The following is a 13,703-nucleotide window of genomic DNA, read 5'->3' as shown; positions in this document are numbered from 1 at the left end:
TATCTGGATTTACACAACAGGGGGAAGAGAATAAACTAAGGTGATTAAATTGAGATTTTTATATTATCCTCAATTTATTAGGGATCTTCTTATTATTTATAGAAAGTAACTATAGGAGATTCTCTTTAGCTTAAGACATTGAAAACTACATAATGATTTAATGAAAAAAAGGAGGAGGTAAGCATTTTTACTCTGGTTTGGTTTTGCAAGAGTCATGAACATAATAAGAATAAAAAATTACCTCATTTTAGTTTCACTGGAAACCACTGCACATGCAGTTTGAGTGTCTGGAGCCTCAGATGTATTGACTTTTTAGGATCTGGTTTTAATTACTTTCCCCAACTTCAGTTTTTTCTGAGAATATTAGACATTCAATAATCATGTTAAACTAAAATTATTTGGTGCTCTTGAAAGACACACTCATTTTGGAAGCAATGTCTGATGCAGTCATAATCGAGCATTTCTTAAGAAACTTTTTCCCTGAGGATTTTGTAAATAACAGACTGTCAAGTCTAGCAAAAGAACTGGTTTAATTGGGATGTTACAATACAAATAAATTGGAAGTTCTGTCTTATTGAATTGTTTGGCTAGAACCAATGGAATAAATACAATTATTTACTCTGGTTGCTTATTACATTCCCTTAACCTAGCTTATATTTCTCATTCCCTTTTTATTGGAATGAAGTATGCTATAAATACATTAATGCAATATCCATATATGAATGTGCATATTTTTCTTTATGCAGGTGATTTGTGAGTGAAAACCTTGTAGACTGACAAAAAAATTTCGATTATTTCAATGCTGGTAGGTTAAGGTAGTTGATTAAGAAAGGGCATTACAGAGGAGAAAATCAGGTTTAATTCTGATCCATCACAAGAACTTATACATGTGCATATGCAGTGAAAGTGTGTGTACGTGTGCTTACATGTAAATATGTAAATGTATACCTATGTGAAACATACATGTGCAAATTAAATGTGTACAAGTTTTAGCATGTGTTGGTGACATGTTTACATGTAAATATATGTAAATATATACCTAATTGTCTAGTATATGTATGTAAATGAAATATATGTACACATCGCAGTAGTTGTTAGATTGCATGCATATGTCAATGTGTGTGGATATTTATTAAGCCCAAATTGTGTACAGAGATGCTATAAAATTATTTATTTCTAGGCCAAAACCAAATAAATGATGATTAATGTTCAAGGCCAATAAAAATTAGTTTCTTGAAGAATTATCTTTTTGTTTATATTTTAATTTTAAAAATTAAATATCCATGTAAATGACAAAGCTTTTTTCCTATACTAAAGAGACAGTTTGGAATATGCTTTCAGAAGAAATAATTCGCTAATTTTTACTCCTATGAATGAACCAATGCATTTTTTAGTGGTAAACCTAAATTAAAATTGACTAAATGTATGTATGTAAGAGCATTTAACAATCCTATGATACTACATAATATTTAATTGCTATTATTCTTGAGAATAATGTAGGAGAATATTCTGGGTAAAAAGAAAATGCATCATTGTTTTTCACTGAGATTATGATTTTAACCATATTTTCCAACATCCCAGTTAATTTAGTATAATGCTTAGCATACTGATGTACACACCTATGCACTTAATTAACCCTTCTACTTATGGCAACTTACATGTGCCCTAAGCCCCAGATAGGAGTGTTTTTCATCTTTACTCAGCCTGAGTCCATATCTACTTCTGTTCCCATCTCATAACAGTGTGCATCGTGTTAGCATACCACAAATGCAGGCCTCTCTGTTGAAGCCTCCTCACTGTCCTCCCATGTGTAAGACTGGTCACACCTTGGAGGAAGAAGGTCTACAGTGCCAAAATGGCATAAGGAACATTCCCTTTTCTACATTAATTTTATATCCTGTAACTTTGTTATAATTGCTTATTAGTTCCATTATTTGGTGTTTTGTTTTGTTTTGGTTTTGTTTGCTTGTTTTGGCTTTTTGTTGATTCTTTGGGATTTTCTGCGTAACAATCATACCACCTGGAAGCAAAGGTAGTTTTATTTTTTTCCCTTCTGATCTTTTATTTCTTTTTCTTATCTTATTGATTAGTTAGGAATTCCAATATGATGTAAAATAGGAGTGGTAAGGAGGACACCCTTGCCTTATTCTCTATCTTTGGGGGAAACCACTTGGTTTCTTCCCATTAGGTGTGACCTTAGATGTAGGTTTTTTGTACATGTTCTTTATCAAGTTGAGGGCAGTTTCCCTCTTTTCCTAGTTTGCTGGGAGTGTTTATCAGGAATAGATGCTGGATTTTATCAAATGCAATTATTGATAGGATCATATGATTTTTCTTCTTTAGCCTATTGATATGATGAATGACATTAATTGATTTTTGAATTTTTGAAACAGCCTCCAGGGCATTATTTCAAAATGGTTACTTTATCCCTCCCCTTGCACCTTCATTCTGAGAACTTTGTGGGCCTCCTGGAGGTAAAGTTTACAGAAGTATGGAGGTCCACCTAAAGCTGGGCTGACAGGAGTTCTCTCAGGCTGTTCCACTCTTAGTCTCCAGCAGTTACTCAATTACCCTTTCAGTGTTCCTACTGGTACTGGCTCCAGCCACAAGTTTCCAGTTGTAGTAAGCCTCAATTCTCTGTATCATCTGTCTCTCCAGTTTTCAGGGTGGTGGTTTGTTTTCTTGACCTCAATTATCTGACAGATCTAAGAAGAGCTGTTGATTTTCAGTTTGCTCAGCTTTTCTTGTTTTGAGGATGGGAGTGGTAAGTTCCAGACTCTAACGATGGACTGGAAATTGGAAGTCTGGAACATTACTTTTGGATCCCTGGATGCTGGCTGAATCAGTGGCAACCAAAAGGGATGACAAATGTAAAGCAGGCTCTGAATCAGATCTTGAGAGCCCAGGAATGAAGTCAGGAACTGGAGGGTATAAGAGCCAAGAGCAGAGAGCTATAGGTGAGCTGGGCAGGTAGACAGTCACTGTTGATAAGCATAGCGTCCATGGCTGTGAATGGCTCTCTTGGAGCTCTCTGCGTGTGCAGCCTGGCTGTGCTCTTACAGACAGGGCCTATGGCTGCCCCAAAGTTCAGGTACTTTGGTTATGTCCATTCAGAAATATCTTAAGCTTCCTTAGTACAACACCAAAATTTTATTTGCAATCACCAAATTAGAGAAAATCTAGATGACTAAGTCCAACTTGGATGAATAACTCCATGCTTTCATGTAAGACAATACTCTGACTGTCTCATTCAGATTAATTAATTTTGTGAAAATGTGACATTTTGCTCAGTAACTGAATTAGTAACAATGTGACTGGACTTTCTATGCAGTGGACACTGAGATAATTTGTTTGTTTTTTAAAAACAGAACTCATTCTAAAATTTTTAAATGTTGATGCTGGGTCTAGTGGAATAAAGAGACTAATAAACAGACAAATTCAATGCCACATGGTGATTGTTAGCTAACATTAACTTAGCATTAATAAGAACATGCCAGGCACTGTTCCAAGTATTTCCCATATATTAGTGACCTACCTTATGAGGTGGGTTATATTTTTAATTCCATTTTACAGATAAGGAAACTGAGATACAAAGAGGTTAAGAATCTTGCCTCAAGTCATCAAACAAGCAAGCACATGAGCTAGGGTGACAATTTTGGCCATTATGCTGTGATAAAGGAAGCAATGGAAGGATTCAGTTGAGATACTTAATCTAGCATGGGAATGCCAAGGAGAGTTCATCTGTTGGAAAAATCACTTAATAATCAGTGAGATAGACTGAAGGGCAGAGGGGAGAAAGGATAGATATGATTAAATCACAATCACACTTAAAGGCAGGAATATAAGTCAAGAGGTTTTTGTTACAGTCCAGAGGAGAGAGGATGGAAGCCTGAACAGTGAGTCTGGAGAGAAGGGAATGAATTGGAGAATATCTAGGTAGCAAAATCCATGACTGCTGATAGTTTGGATGGGACGAGCTAAAAGACAAAGTTAAGGATGATGTCTATGCTTCTGATTTGGCGGCCAGGGAGGTTTGTGGTACCCCCATTGTCAAGCCCTTTTCCATAGCTAAGTGAGGTATCCAGGACTGTGAACTCCCAAATCCTCTGCAGTATTTTGACATTTATTGTTACACTTTCTCTTCTTTTGAGTGATTTTGTCCATGCTTCCTCTAAGCTCTCATCACTCCTCTACTCTTAAGACAGTCTTTTAAGCATCCCTTCTCCCACTCTCTCTACCCATAGGCTTGTGGTGACTGTAGGAAGGCTAAAGGAGCTCTGTTGTAATTTCTATTTTTACTCACAGGTAATTTGAAAGTTGAGGTGTTCTCTGTCTCTTAGTAATGATGAATGTATGGGTCCTATATAATTTTACTTGTTCTCTCTGTAGATTTTACAGTTTGAGGAAGAAGGGAAGATCCAGACACAGATAACTGTCATTGTTCTTTGAATCTAAACATGGCCTCTTATCTTTTTATTTTTAATGAAAATAGTACCTCTAACAGAGATGGATATCTGTTTGTTAAAGCCCTGCAACCAGAATGCAGTGGGTAGTATTCTTAACTACATAAGAGAAATAAGAGGCATGTGGTAGTGATTCAGCCTCATCAGCTCTCTTGTGTCTTTCCTATTTGGCTTGTAATTTGTATTTTTCACAAGCTGGTTCACTGATATCTCGCAAATGGCACCACTGATTATTTCTAAGAGCCTAGTTGTAGCTTAGGTTAATGTCATGTTCTCCTGTGATCATAAAGATATCTGACAACTTTTTATTTTGGGTATAAACATCAGTGGTGATGCTAGAACCTCCACTTCCCTCATTTTTCTCTTAGGGGCCTTTCTTTTTTGAGACCCTACATCTTGCCATAACTGCTTGGACACTTGAGACAACAAGTACCTTTTCTCCTTTAATCTTCAGTGTTTTAACCTCTTTTATCCATTCTCTTGGGCAACAAACTTTTGACTTTGCTTTTTATTTGACCTTCAGTTTAGTAAGAAATTTATCTTGATTTAGAAAGAGAAAGGGAAGTAGAGAGGACGAATCAAGGAATAAGGGACTGGAAAGCATGGTCTTATGGGGCAAATCATGAGCTACTTCATAGCTGGAAGAACAGCAGAGCAAGGTCAATGGCTGTTCATACAGCCTGATCCAGGAATGCTCAGGAAGTTGAGTGGTTCTGCAGATGTCTACTTCAGGCTGAGTCCAAGTGGGGACTGGGGGTTCAGTGTTATCAGTCCTCTACCCTGGACTACCTGTGCTGAAGAAGTGAAACCCTCACAACTAGCGTAGAGCATCTACATGGATCCTCAGGTTGGAAAGGCCTAGGAGTAGTCATCTCATTCCCGAGCAGTCCCAAGTCCTCCTCCCCAAGAATGGTCTATGGCCAGCCTGTTTGAATGTTTCTTTCTAGAGCATAAGAAGAGCTGGATTCATGCCTTGCCCTAACATTCATGTTGGATTCATTCTTGCCCGAAAACCAAGAACTGAAGTATTCTTCAGGGACTCTCTTCTGATCTTAAACTCTTGCTTTGAATTATTAACTTTCTGAATAATTATAAAATATTGTTTATGCAAGATTCTCATTATTCATTCTCATTAGTTGATAGACTCCACCTCTTAGTGCTAAACCAAAATTGATTTTAGTGGCCTTTGACACATACTGACTTACAATGCCAAAGATGGATTAGATGTGTTGGCTCCACATAGCAACAAGTTTTTTTAAAAACCAACATTGATTTCTATTTCGTTTCCAAGATTAAATCATTCAAAAATTGTTAAAGCATGAGATTTCAATAATTCCACCTCTTCTCCAGGGAAACAGTTATATTTATGAGCTGCAAGGAAAGCAACAGAGAATCCCTTTCCAAAATGGCTTTAATCCTTGGCCTTTGGTGCAGTGGAAGCTCTGAAACCACCTGCATGTGAGGAGAGAGACATCCAGACGTCTGGGCACTTTATCTCTTGGCCATATTGCTCAGGAAAATTCTTTATCTCATCCACTACTACATGCCACTATTAGGCTATAATTGACTAAGTTGTCTATGATGAAGATCCCAGAAGCTCCCAGGTTCAGAGTCATTTTACAGGTTCTTGGGAGAAGAAACTAAGGAATTCCTCTGGTAGAATTAAGAAGTGGGTATCTGGTACCTTGTGGAAAAAGCAACTCCCACAAAACCTAGAACAAGTAAGCTTTGTCACAGAAACTGGTGCTTCATACCTATCCATGCCAAGAATGGTCTCCTACGGTTTATAATATAGAACAATATACCTTAAGAGACCTAAGGCACCTAGAATTAACTGAGTCACAGACAAAGTCCTACCAAGATACTGAGGCATTATTCCCTCTTCAAAGGTTTTGGGCAAAATAAATAAGCTCAGAATTCTCTGTTGCTTCCCACACTAGTGTGTTTCCAAGTGTAGAGGCAATTCAATAGAATTAGAAATTTGCCAGACTTCAAAGGATGCGGAATTTGACAGCTCATCATTTTCACATAGACTGTAAGGTTCCAAGGGATACTGGAGTCATGGGTACCATGCTTCCCTGGCTGATAAACAGCTGAAACTGAGAACACCCCACACAAGTCCTGGCTTCTTGCCTATTCCCCCTGGTGAGAACCATTCTCTGACAACTGATGTGCTGATGCGTCACTAAATAAGTGCGCACATCTGTTATTTCCATGTTGAGCATACACAGAAAAGAACTATAAGAGAATGTGTTAAGAGGAAAATAATCCTTTGGGGGCCTCTTCAAATTTAAGCTGTCCCTGGAACATTAGTTTTTCCTATGTAAGATAAAATATACCAAAAGTTAAACAAAACCTGTCAGATTGTCTGAAGGCAAAAATAAAAAAGCAGGAAAGATGAATATCAGATTCCCACTTTCCTACAACAGTACGAGTTTATACTTCTAAAACTTTACAAAGTACCTAATCTGTTTTTGATCTCTCTTTTATGCATCACGCCTGGGGTCTTTGTGCCTCACCTGACATGAACTGAGTCTCTGCGGCATGTCTCATAGGGGATATGATTTCCCCATGTTACAACTTGTAGTAGTCCTCTCTATCAAATTCCAGTTAAATTGTGTGCGTGCTATTTCCTCATCCCAAAGCCTTCAGTCTGTTGACGGTGGTGATGTGGTGCTCTCAGGTCTTAAACAGCAGATAAGACTGTTCCAGGATCTCTTTGGTTCCACTGCTGACAGGCAAAAGCCAGCATTTGCACAGGGCATTATATCTGCTAAAGGTTTTTGTAGTACACATTTTCTTTCCATCTTTCAATAAATCTATGAGTACATTAATATACATTTATTGAAAGTATATGCTCAAAATATTTTTGCTATGCTGTGATGATTTTTAAAATTTGGCAATAGTTCTAGCTATTATTTACTGACTGCTTACTGTGTTCCAGGCACTATTCAATTGCTTTATTAGTATTACCTCACTTAATCCCCCCAACAACCCTATGAAGTAGGTACCATATTAAGGGACCATGTTATTCCCATGTTGCAGATGAGATCAGAGAAATGAAGAGGATAATTGGATAATTTATCTGGAGACACAGAGTTTCTAAGTGGCAGGATCTGAACTCACACCAGTGGACCCCAGACCTATCCTCTTAACTACTCTTGTACACTGCCTCTGGCAGTTTCTGAACAGAGTGCGAGGAAGAACTAGACTTAGTGTTCTAAGAACAATGTGTGGAGCTCATTCTCCTTACTCCTCTGCTAACAGACATTCTCCATTCCCTTTGGGCACTCTCCCATCTTGAATTTCTTTCAGATGTTGGAGCCATAAAGATAATTTAGACATGGTTTCTGCCCTCAAGAAGCTACAGTCAATGCAGAAGATAAGATAATTACATAAATATCTATAATACAAGTAGAAACTGAGAAAGACAAACGAAATTTAAGTTATAGGAATTTGGGAGAGGCATTACTTTCAGAGGAAGGAATTAGGTAAAGCTTCATGGAGTAAGCGACATTTGAGGTGGCTTGAAGCTAAAGTTTATTCCCTCAAATCACCATATAATTTGGTAACAAATTTTATCATGAAGACGTCTTTGGAAATATTTGCTCTGGGCTGTGGCCTTGCCCCTGGCCTTTCAGTATGCCTAGTTTCCTGGGCAGGGAGGAAGGGAATGAAGGAGAGGCATTTTACCAGCAGGGGACGACTCAGGCTCTGCATAATTTGGTTTTGCTGGTAAGGCCCAGATTTCCCAGCTCACTGTGCCCAGGCCACAGTCATTCCCACTTGCTCTGATGCCTAGTGGGAACAAGGCTATCTTCAGTGGAGTGTAGCTCTACACCCTATGGGATATATGAGGTCCAAAACACTGTCATTATGAATTCATTGTGTAACTTAGAATTGTGGAAGTTGTACTTCAGTCTTTGAAGTAGCCCAAAAGAGTCTTCCTTATTGAAAATGATTCTCGACAGCATATGATGTTTACGTAATTATCAGTAGGAACTCCACTCCCTAAAAAACTTTGTAGTAGAATTAATCAGAACTTAATGAAGCAAATATCAAGAGATGGTGTTATGAGCAAGTATTTTTAAGGCTGGGAGCTGCTACCTGTTGAGGTGGTTTAAATCAGGATTTTGGCAAAAGCAAATTATTGTGACAATCAGTTATTACGTGAGTGAAATTCAGTCTCTTCTACATACCCAACTTAGGAATGTAGTCATTAAGTCCCCACACTGACTCAGCTCAGAAGATACAGAGATGAAATGATTTAACTCACTTGAGAGATTTGGAAGTTGTCTTCAAGATTGTTAAGCCACAGCAAAATTGGTTGATACGTGAGATGGGAGCCAAACTTGATAATTGTTGCCTTTTCTATCTTCATTATGAAAGAGTTTTATTTTGCAGAAGTTCAGTTTAGCATTTTCCAAGAAAAGAAAATCAACAGCACTGATATATGTGTGATTCTGCAGCACTGTAGCCAGAAGAATATCTAATAATCTTATTAGTAGGGGAGAAATGGAATTTCATGAATGATTATGTTGAAACATGCCTTCAGACTTAAGTACTTAGTATGACTTACCTGTCTCTAAAGGAAAATATGAATTCTATGAGAGGAAAAGTTCTGACATTTCTCAGATCTGCACTGATTTATGCCAAGCATAAAGCCTTGGATCAATCTTTGTGCCTCATATTTTCCATGGATAAGAATGCTACCATTAATGTATTTTAGACCTTGTACTCATTTTTATATGATATTCTTTAGTTCAAAACCTTTGAGAAAGCTCAACTTCAAAGAATATTAGAGCTTTAAAAAAGGCTTAAAGTGTAAATGATTTAAGCAGTCCAAGACATTAACAGATGCTACTGAAGAGGGTTTGCAGACATCAAGAACCTTGAAACTCCCTTTGAAGCTTGTTTCATCTTTTAATAAATTATTCTTATTGTTTAAATATTCCTTCTTGCTTTAAGTTTTCTCTGGTTCCCTGAACTCTATAGATTCTCTAAGCAGAAAACAATATTATCCTACCCCTTGCAACATAAGAATTCCTATCTTATTAAAAGAGAATTCTTTATATGCTTGAAGACATTCATAAAGGACTGAGCAATCAACTAGTATTTACTGAGATCCTACTGTATTCTAAATATGATGCTTGTGAAAGGGGTATAAAGAGCTAGCAGAGTTCCAGACCATACCTCTGAGAAATGTACTGCATTCTCATTGAAAAACTTGTTGAATCATGCAAACTGAGATTCACGACCACCAATTCCAATCCTTTAAAACTAGATTCCCCCCTGCACCACACTGGGTGTGCCCTCCATGCCTGATTGTCTCCAATGACAAGGACCTCGACATCTAACCATCTGCCCCTTCCAATTTTTGGTATCACTTCACTGCTAGAGAAAACAGATCTCCATATAAAGTTAGCCACAAAACAAGAATGAGTCAAGTACTGTAAGTGCTGAATCAGTTGAAAAGGAAACTGTTGGTTGTTGTGGTCAGAAAAAGATGATGACGCAGGGTTAAAGAACCAAAATGTTTTAGTCTTCCTTAAAGTACAATAGAAATGTGCATCTTTATTGTTATCGGCTCATATGCAAATCCCAGTAACAGTTAACATTTATTGAGTGCTTACTATATGCCTAGTACTAAACAATATGCTATATTGCCTCTCAAATAACACTATAGAAAATTTTATAGCTAGTTAGACAGAGAATCTATTTTATATATATATGTATATATAGAGAGAGAAAGACAGAGAGAGAGAGAGAGAGAGAGAATATATATATATATACACACACACCCACACACATTATTTCATATAATCTTCACAACCATCCTTTGATATGAGTGTTATCATTTCTATTTAACCCAAGGAGACAATGTAACTCAGAGAATTTCAGTAACCCAGTGGCAGAACCAGTTCTAAACTCACTATAGTGGATACCATAGTCCTATCTTATCTACTTATCTTACCTACTATGTTAAATTGGCCCTCCTAGAAATTTTTCATCATCTATTACTTTGCTGAAAAAAACAGTTGGTACTAATAACATGCTGTACTGATTACTGTAGCTCTGTAGTATTACTTGAAGTCTAGGAGGGTTATTCCTCCAGCTTCATTCTTTTTCTTCAGTATTGCTTTTGGCTTTTGTGATTTCATATAAATTTTAGGATTTTTTGTTCTAGTTCTGTAAAAAATGTCCTGGGTAATTTGACAGGGATTGCATTAATGGACATGGATCAATGGAACAGAATAGAGAGCCCAGAAATAAACTCACAGACTTTTGGTCCATTGACCTTCGACAAAGGAGGCAAGAGTACACAATGGAGTAGTCTATTCAGCAAATGGGTGTTAGGAAGACTGGACAGCTGCATGTAAATCAATGAAGTTACAATACTCTCTCACACTACACACAATAATAAACTCAAAATGGCTTAAAAACTTAAACATAAGACAAGACACTATAAACTTTTTACACTCCCTAACATAAATTTTAGCAATGTTCTCCTAGGCCAGTCTACCCAGGCAATAGAAATAAAAGCAAAAATAAACAAACGGGACCTCATTAAACTTACAAGCTTTTGCACAGCAAAACAAAAAGACAACCTACAGAATTGGAGAAAATATTTGCAAAAGTTGAGACTGATAAGGGCTTAATTTCCAGAGTATATAAACAGCTCATACAACTTAATAACAAACAAACAAACAAACAAAAAACAAACCAATCCAAATATGGGCAGAAGACCTAAACAAGCAATTCTCCAATGAAGACATACAAATGGCCAAAAGGCACATGAAAAAATGCTCAATGTCGCTAATTATCAGAGAAATCCAAATCAAAACTACAGTGAGGTATCACCTCACACCGGTTACAATGGCCATCATTCAGAAGTCTACAAACAATAAATGCTGAAGAGGGTATGGAGAAAGGGAACCCTCTTACACTGCTGGTGGGAATGTATTTTGGTGCAGCTGTTATGGAAAACAGTATGGAGATTCCTCAAAAGATTAAATATAGACTTACCATATGATCCAGCAATCCCACTCTTGGGCATATATTCGGGGGAATCTTAATTCGAAAAGATACATGCACCTCAATGTTCATGGCAGCACCACTTACAATTGTCAAGACATGGAAACAACCTAAATATCCATTTACAGATGACTGGATAAAGAAGTTGTGGTATATTTATACAATGGACTACTACTCAGCCATAAAAAGCATAAAATAATATCATTTGCAGCAACATGGATGGACCTGGAGATTGTCATTCTAAGTGAAGTAAGCCAGGAAGAGAAAGAAAAATACCATATTATATCACTTATATGTAGAATCTAAAACAAGCCAAATGAACTTATTTATAAAACAGAAACAGACTCACAAACATAGAAAACAAACTTATGATTACTGAGAAGGACGGGTAGGTTGGAAGGGATAAATTGGGAGTTCAAGATGTACAGATACTAACTACCATAAATAAAATAGATAAACAATGAGTTTCTACTGTATAGCACAGGGAATGATATTCAGTATCTTGTAGTACCCTATAATGAAAAATAATATGAAAATGAATATATGTATGTATATATATGACTGAACTATTATGCTGTACACCAGAAACTGACACAACATTGTAAACTGACTATACTTCAATAAAAATAAACAAATAAATAAATAAATAAAAAATGAAAATAAATAAAGGAAGAAAACAGTTGGCTGACTAATGCTTTCTAGTCTTCCTTAGGGCTAAAACAAAAGGAAACTGGCATACTCAGTGGGAGGCAAGTGCACTAGTGATTTTATCTCTGGAGGTATCCTAACAGCCATGACTGATCTAACAGCCCAGGATTTTCCCTCAGTTCTGAAAGGAAAATGGCATGTAGTCTGATAGACATCCATTTTTACATATAAGTAAGGAATGCCTACTAGTAATCCACTAGGGTTATTAAAATCTAATATTTATAACTAAAAATGGTAAAACATTATATACAGAGGAGGTCTCTAATTTAGTACTCTAAGAATTTGAGCTACTTCACAATGAGGCAAAACCTCTAGAGTGACTGAGTACATGTTGATAGTTGTAATTCTTACAATTTGGGGGAGGGGCTTTCTTTATAAGTACGGTCATAGTTTCCGATTTCTACTCATCTGGGTTTACTAAGATATTTTTACCAGTACTGTTAGGTTTATTTTGTGGAGCATTTTGTTCTTGTATAACTGCTGAGCTGTAAAATTTGACTGTTATTTTCTCATGGATTCTTCTTATCACTCAGTTCTCTTTCTCTCTTTCCACTGAAAGGTGGGAATAAAAATTAAGAACTACTGAGATAAAAGGAAGAATTTCCAGTGATTTCCAGACATTTTCTAGCCCTAGAAATTTCAGATGAACATTTTGGCATTTCAGAACAATGCTAGATATTATTTTCCCTAGTTTGAAGAAGAGGAAACTAAATCTCAGAAAGACCGAGCAACTTGCTGAGGTTTCAAAGCTAATTAAGCTGGTAGAAATGAAAGTAAAACTCAGGTCTGCCTGGTTCCAAAGAATGTGCTTTTTCTATTACATTACACTATCAACCCCAGAGTATTTGTCTTCTAATTCTCATCTCCAGATTTCTTTCCCTCCACTCACTGGGCTGAATATAACTTTAATAATTAATAACATATGGGTAAAATTTCATTAGTGCTAACTTCAGGAAAATCAAATTCTGTTAGCAGGAATTTGAATATTACTTAACTGTTAAGCTGATGTGTGTATATCTTCTGTTATTATGAAATTTTGGAGGTAATGGGCTTTCTTTTTTGCAACAAAATGTAACACATCCACATTTCAGGAACTGAAATGCATAAGTAAACTACTATAGGTAAGATGTACACAACATTTGAATAGAGACTAAGAAAAAAACCTTTGACTTTGGAATTTCTTGCAGCTATTCTGCAAAGGCTCACCGATCTTGGAACACTTGGATGTCTCTTATTGCCCTCAGCTGTCAGATGATATTATTAAAGCACTGGCCATTTACTGCATTAGTCTCACATCTCTCAGCATTGCTGGCTGTCCAAAGGTATGTGCAAAAGTCAGAGCTCAGACATGTCAAACTGAAGCAACACCAAGGAACTCAGGCAGGGTAGCAATCAGGGGTTGGACTCAGTGTAGAACTTGTTTTCTTTGCCATGTCTGAAAATAGCTTTACGATTTCATTTGTGTCATAGTAGAATTTGCAAAAAGTTAAAAACAAT

General features: G+C 36.8%; 2 protein-coding genes across 7 annotated transcripts in view; one reads left to right on the top strand and one right to left on the bottom strand.

Annotated features, from left to right (window-relative positions):
• Positions 1 to 13,703, bottom strand: part of FAM185A (family with sequence similarity 185 member A) — a 131,259-nt gene that overhangs the window by 44,139 nt on the left and 73,417 nt on the right. The window lies entirely within an intron of this gene.
• The window catches only part of FBXL13 (F-box and leucine rich repeat protein 13), a 199,536-nt gene that overhangs the window by 140,965 nt on the left and 44,868 nt on the right, over positions 1 to 13,703 (top strand). For all 6 annotated transcript variants that reach the window (XM_072965169.1, XM_072965171.1, XM_072965168.1 and 3 more), the window contains one exon: positions 13,394 to 13,528. In XM_072965169.1, the coding sequence (XP_072821270.1) occupies positions 13,394 to 13,528 (135 nt within the window). The remainder of the gene's footprint in view (positions 1 to 13,393; positions 13,529 to 13,703) is intronic.

This window comes from Vicugna pacos, chromosome 7 (genome assembly GCF_048564905.1).
Source record: "Vicugna pacos chromosome 7, VicPac4, whole genome shotgun sequence".
Lineage (NCBI taxonomy): Eukaryota > Metazoa > Chordata > Mammalia > Artiodactyla > Camelidae > Vicugna > Vicugna pacos.
Note: the sequence above shows the minus strand (reverse complement) of the source record. Positions and strands in the feature narration are given on the sequence as shown.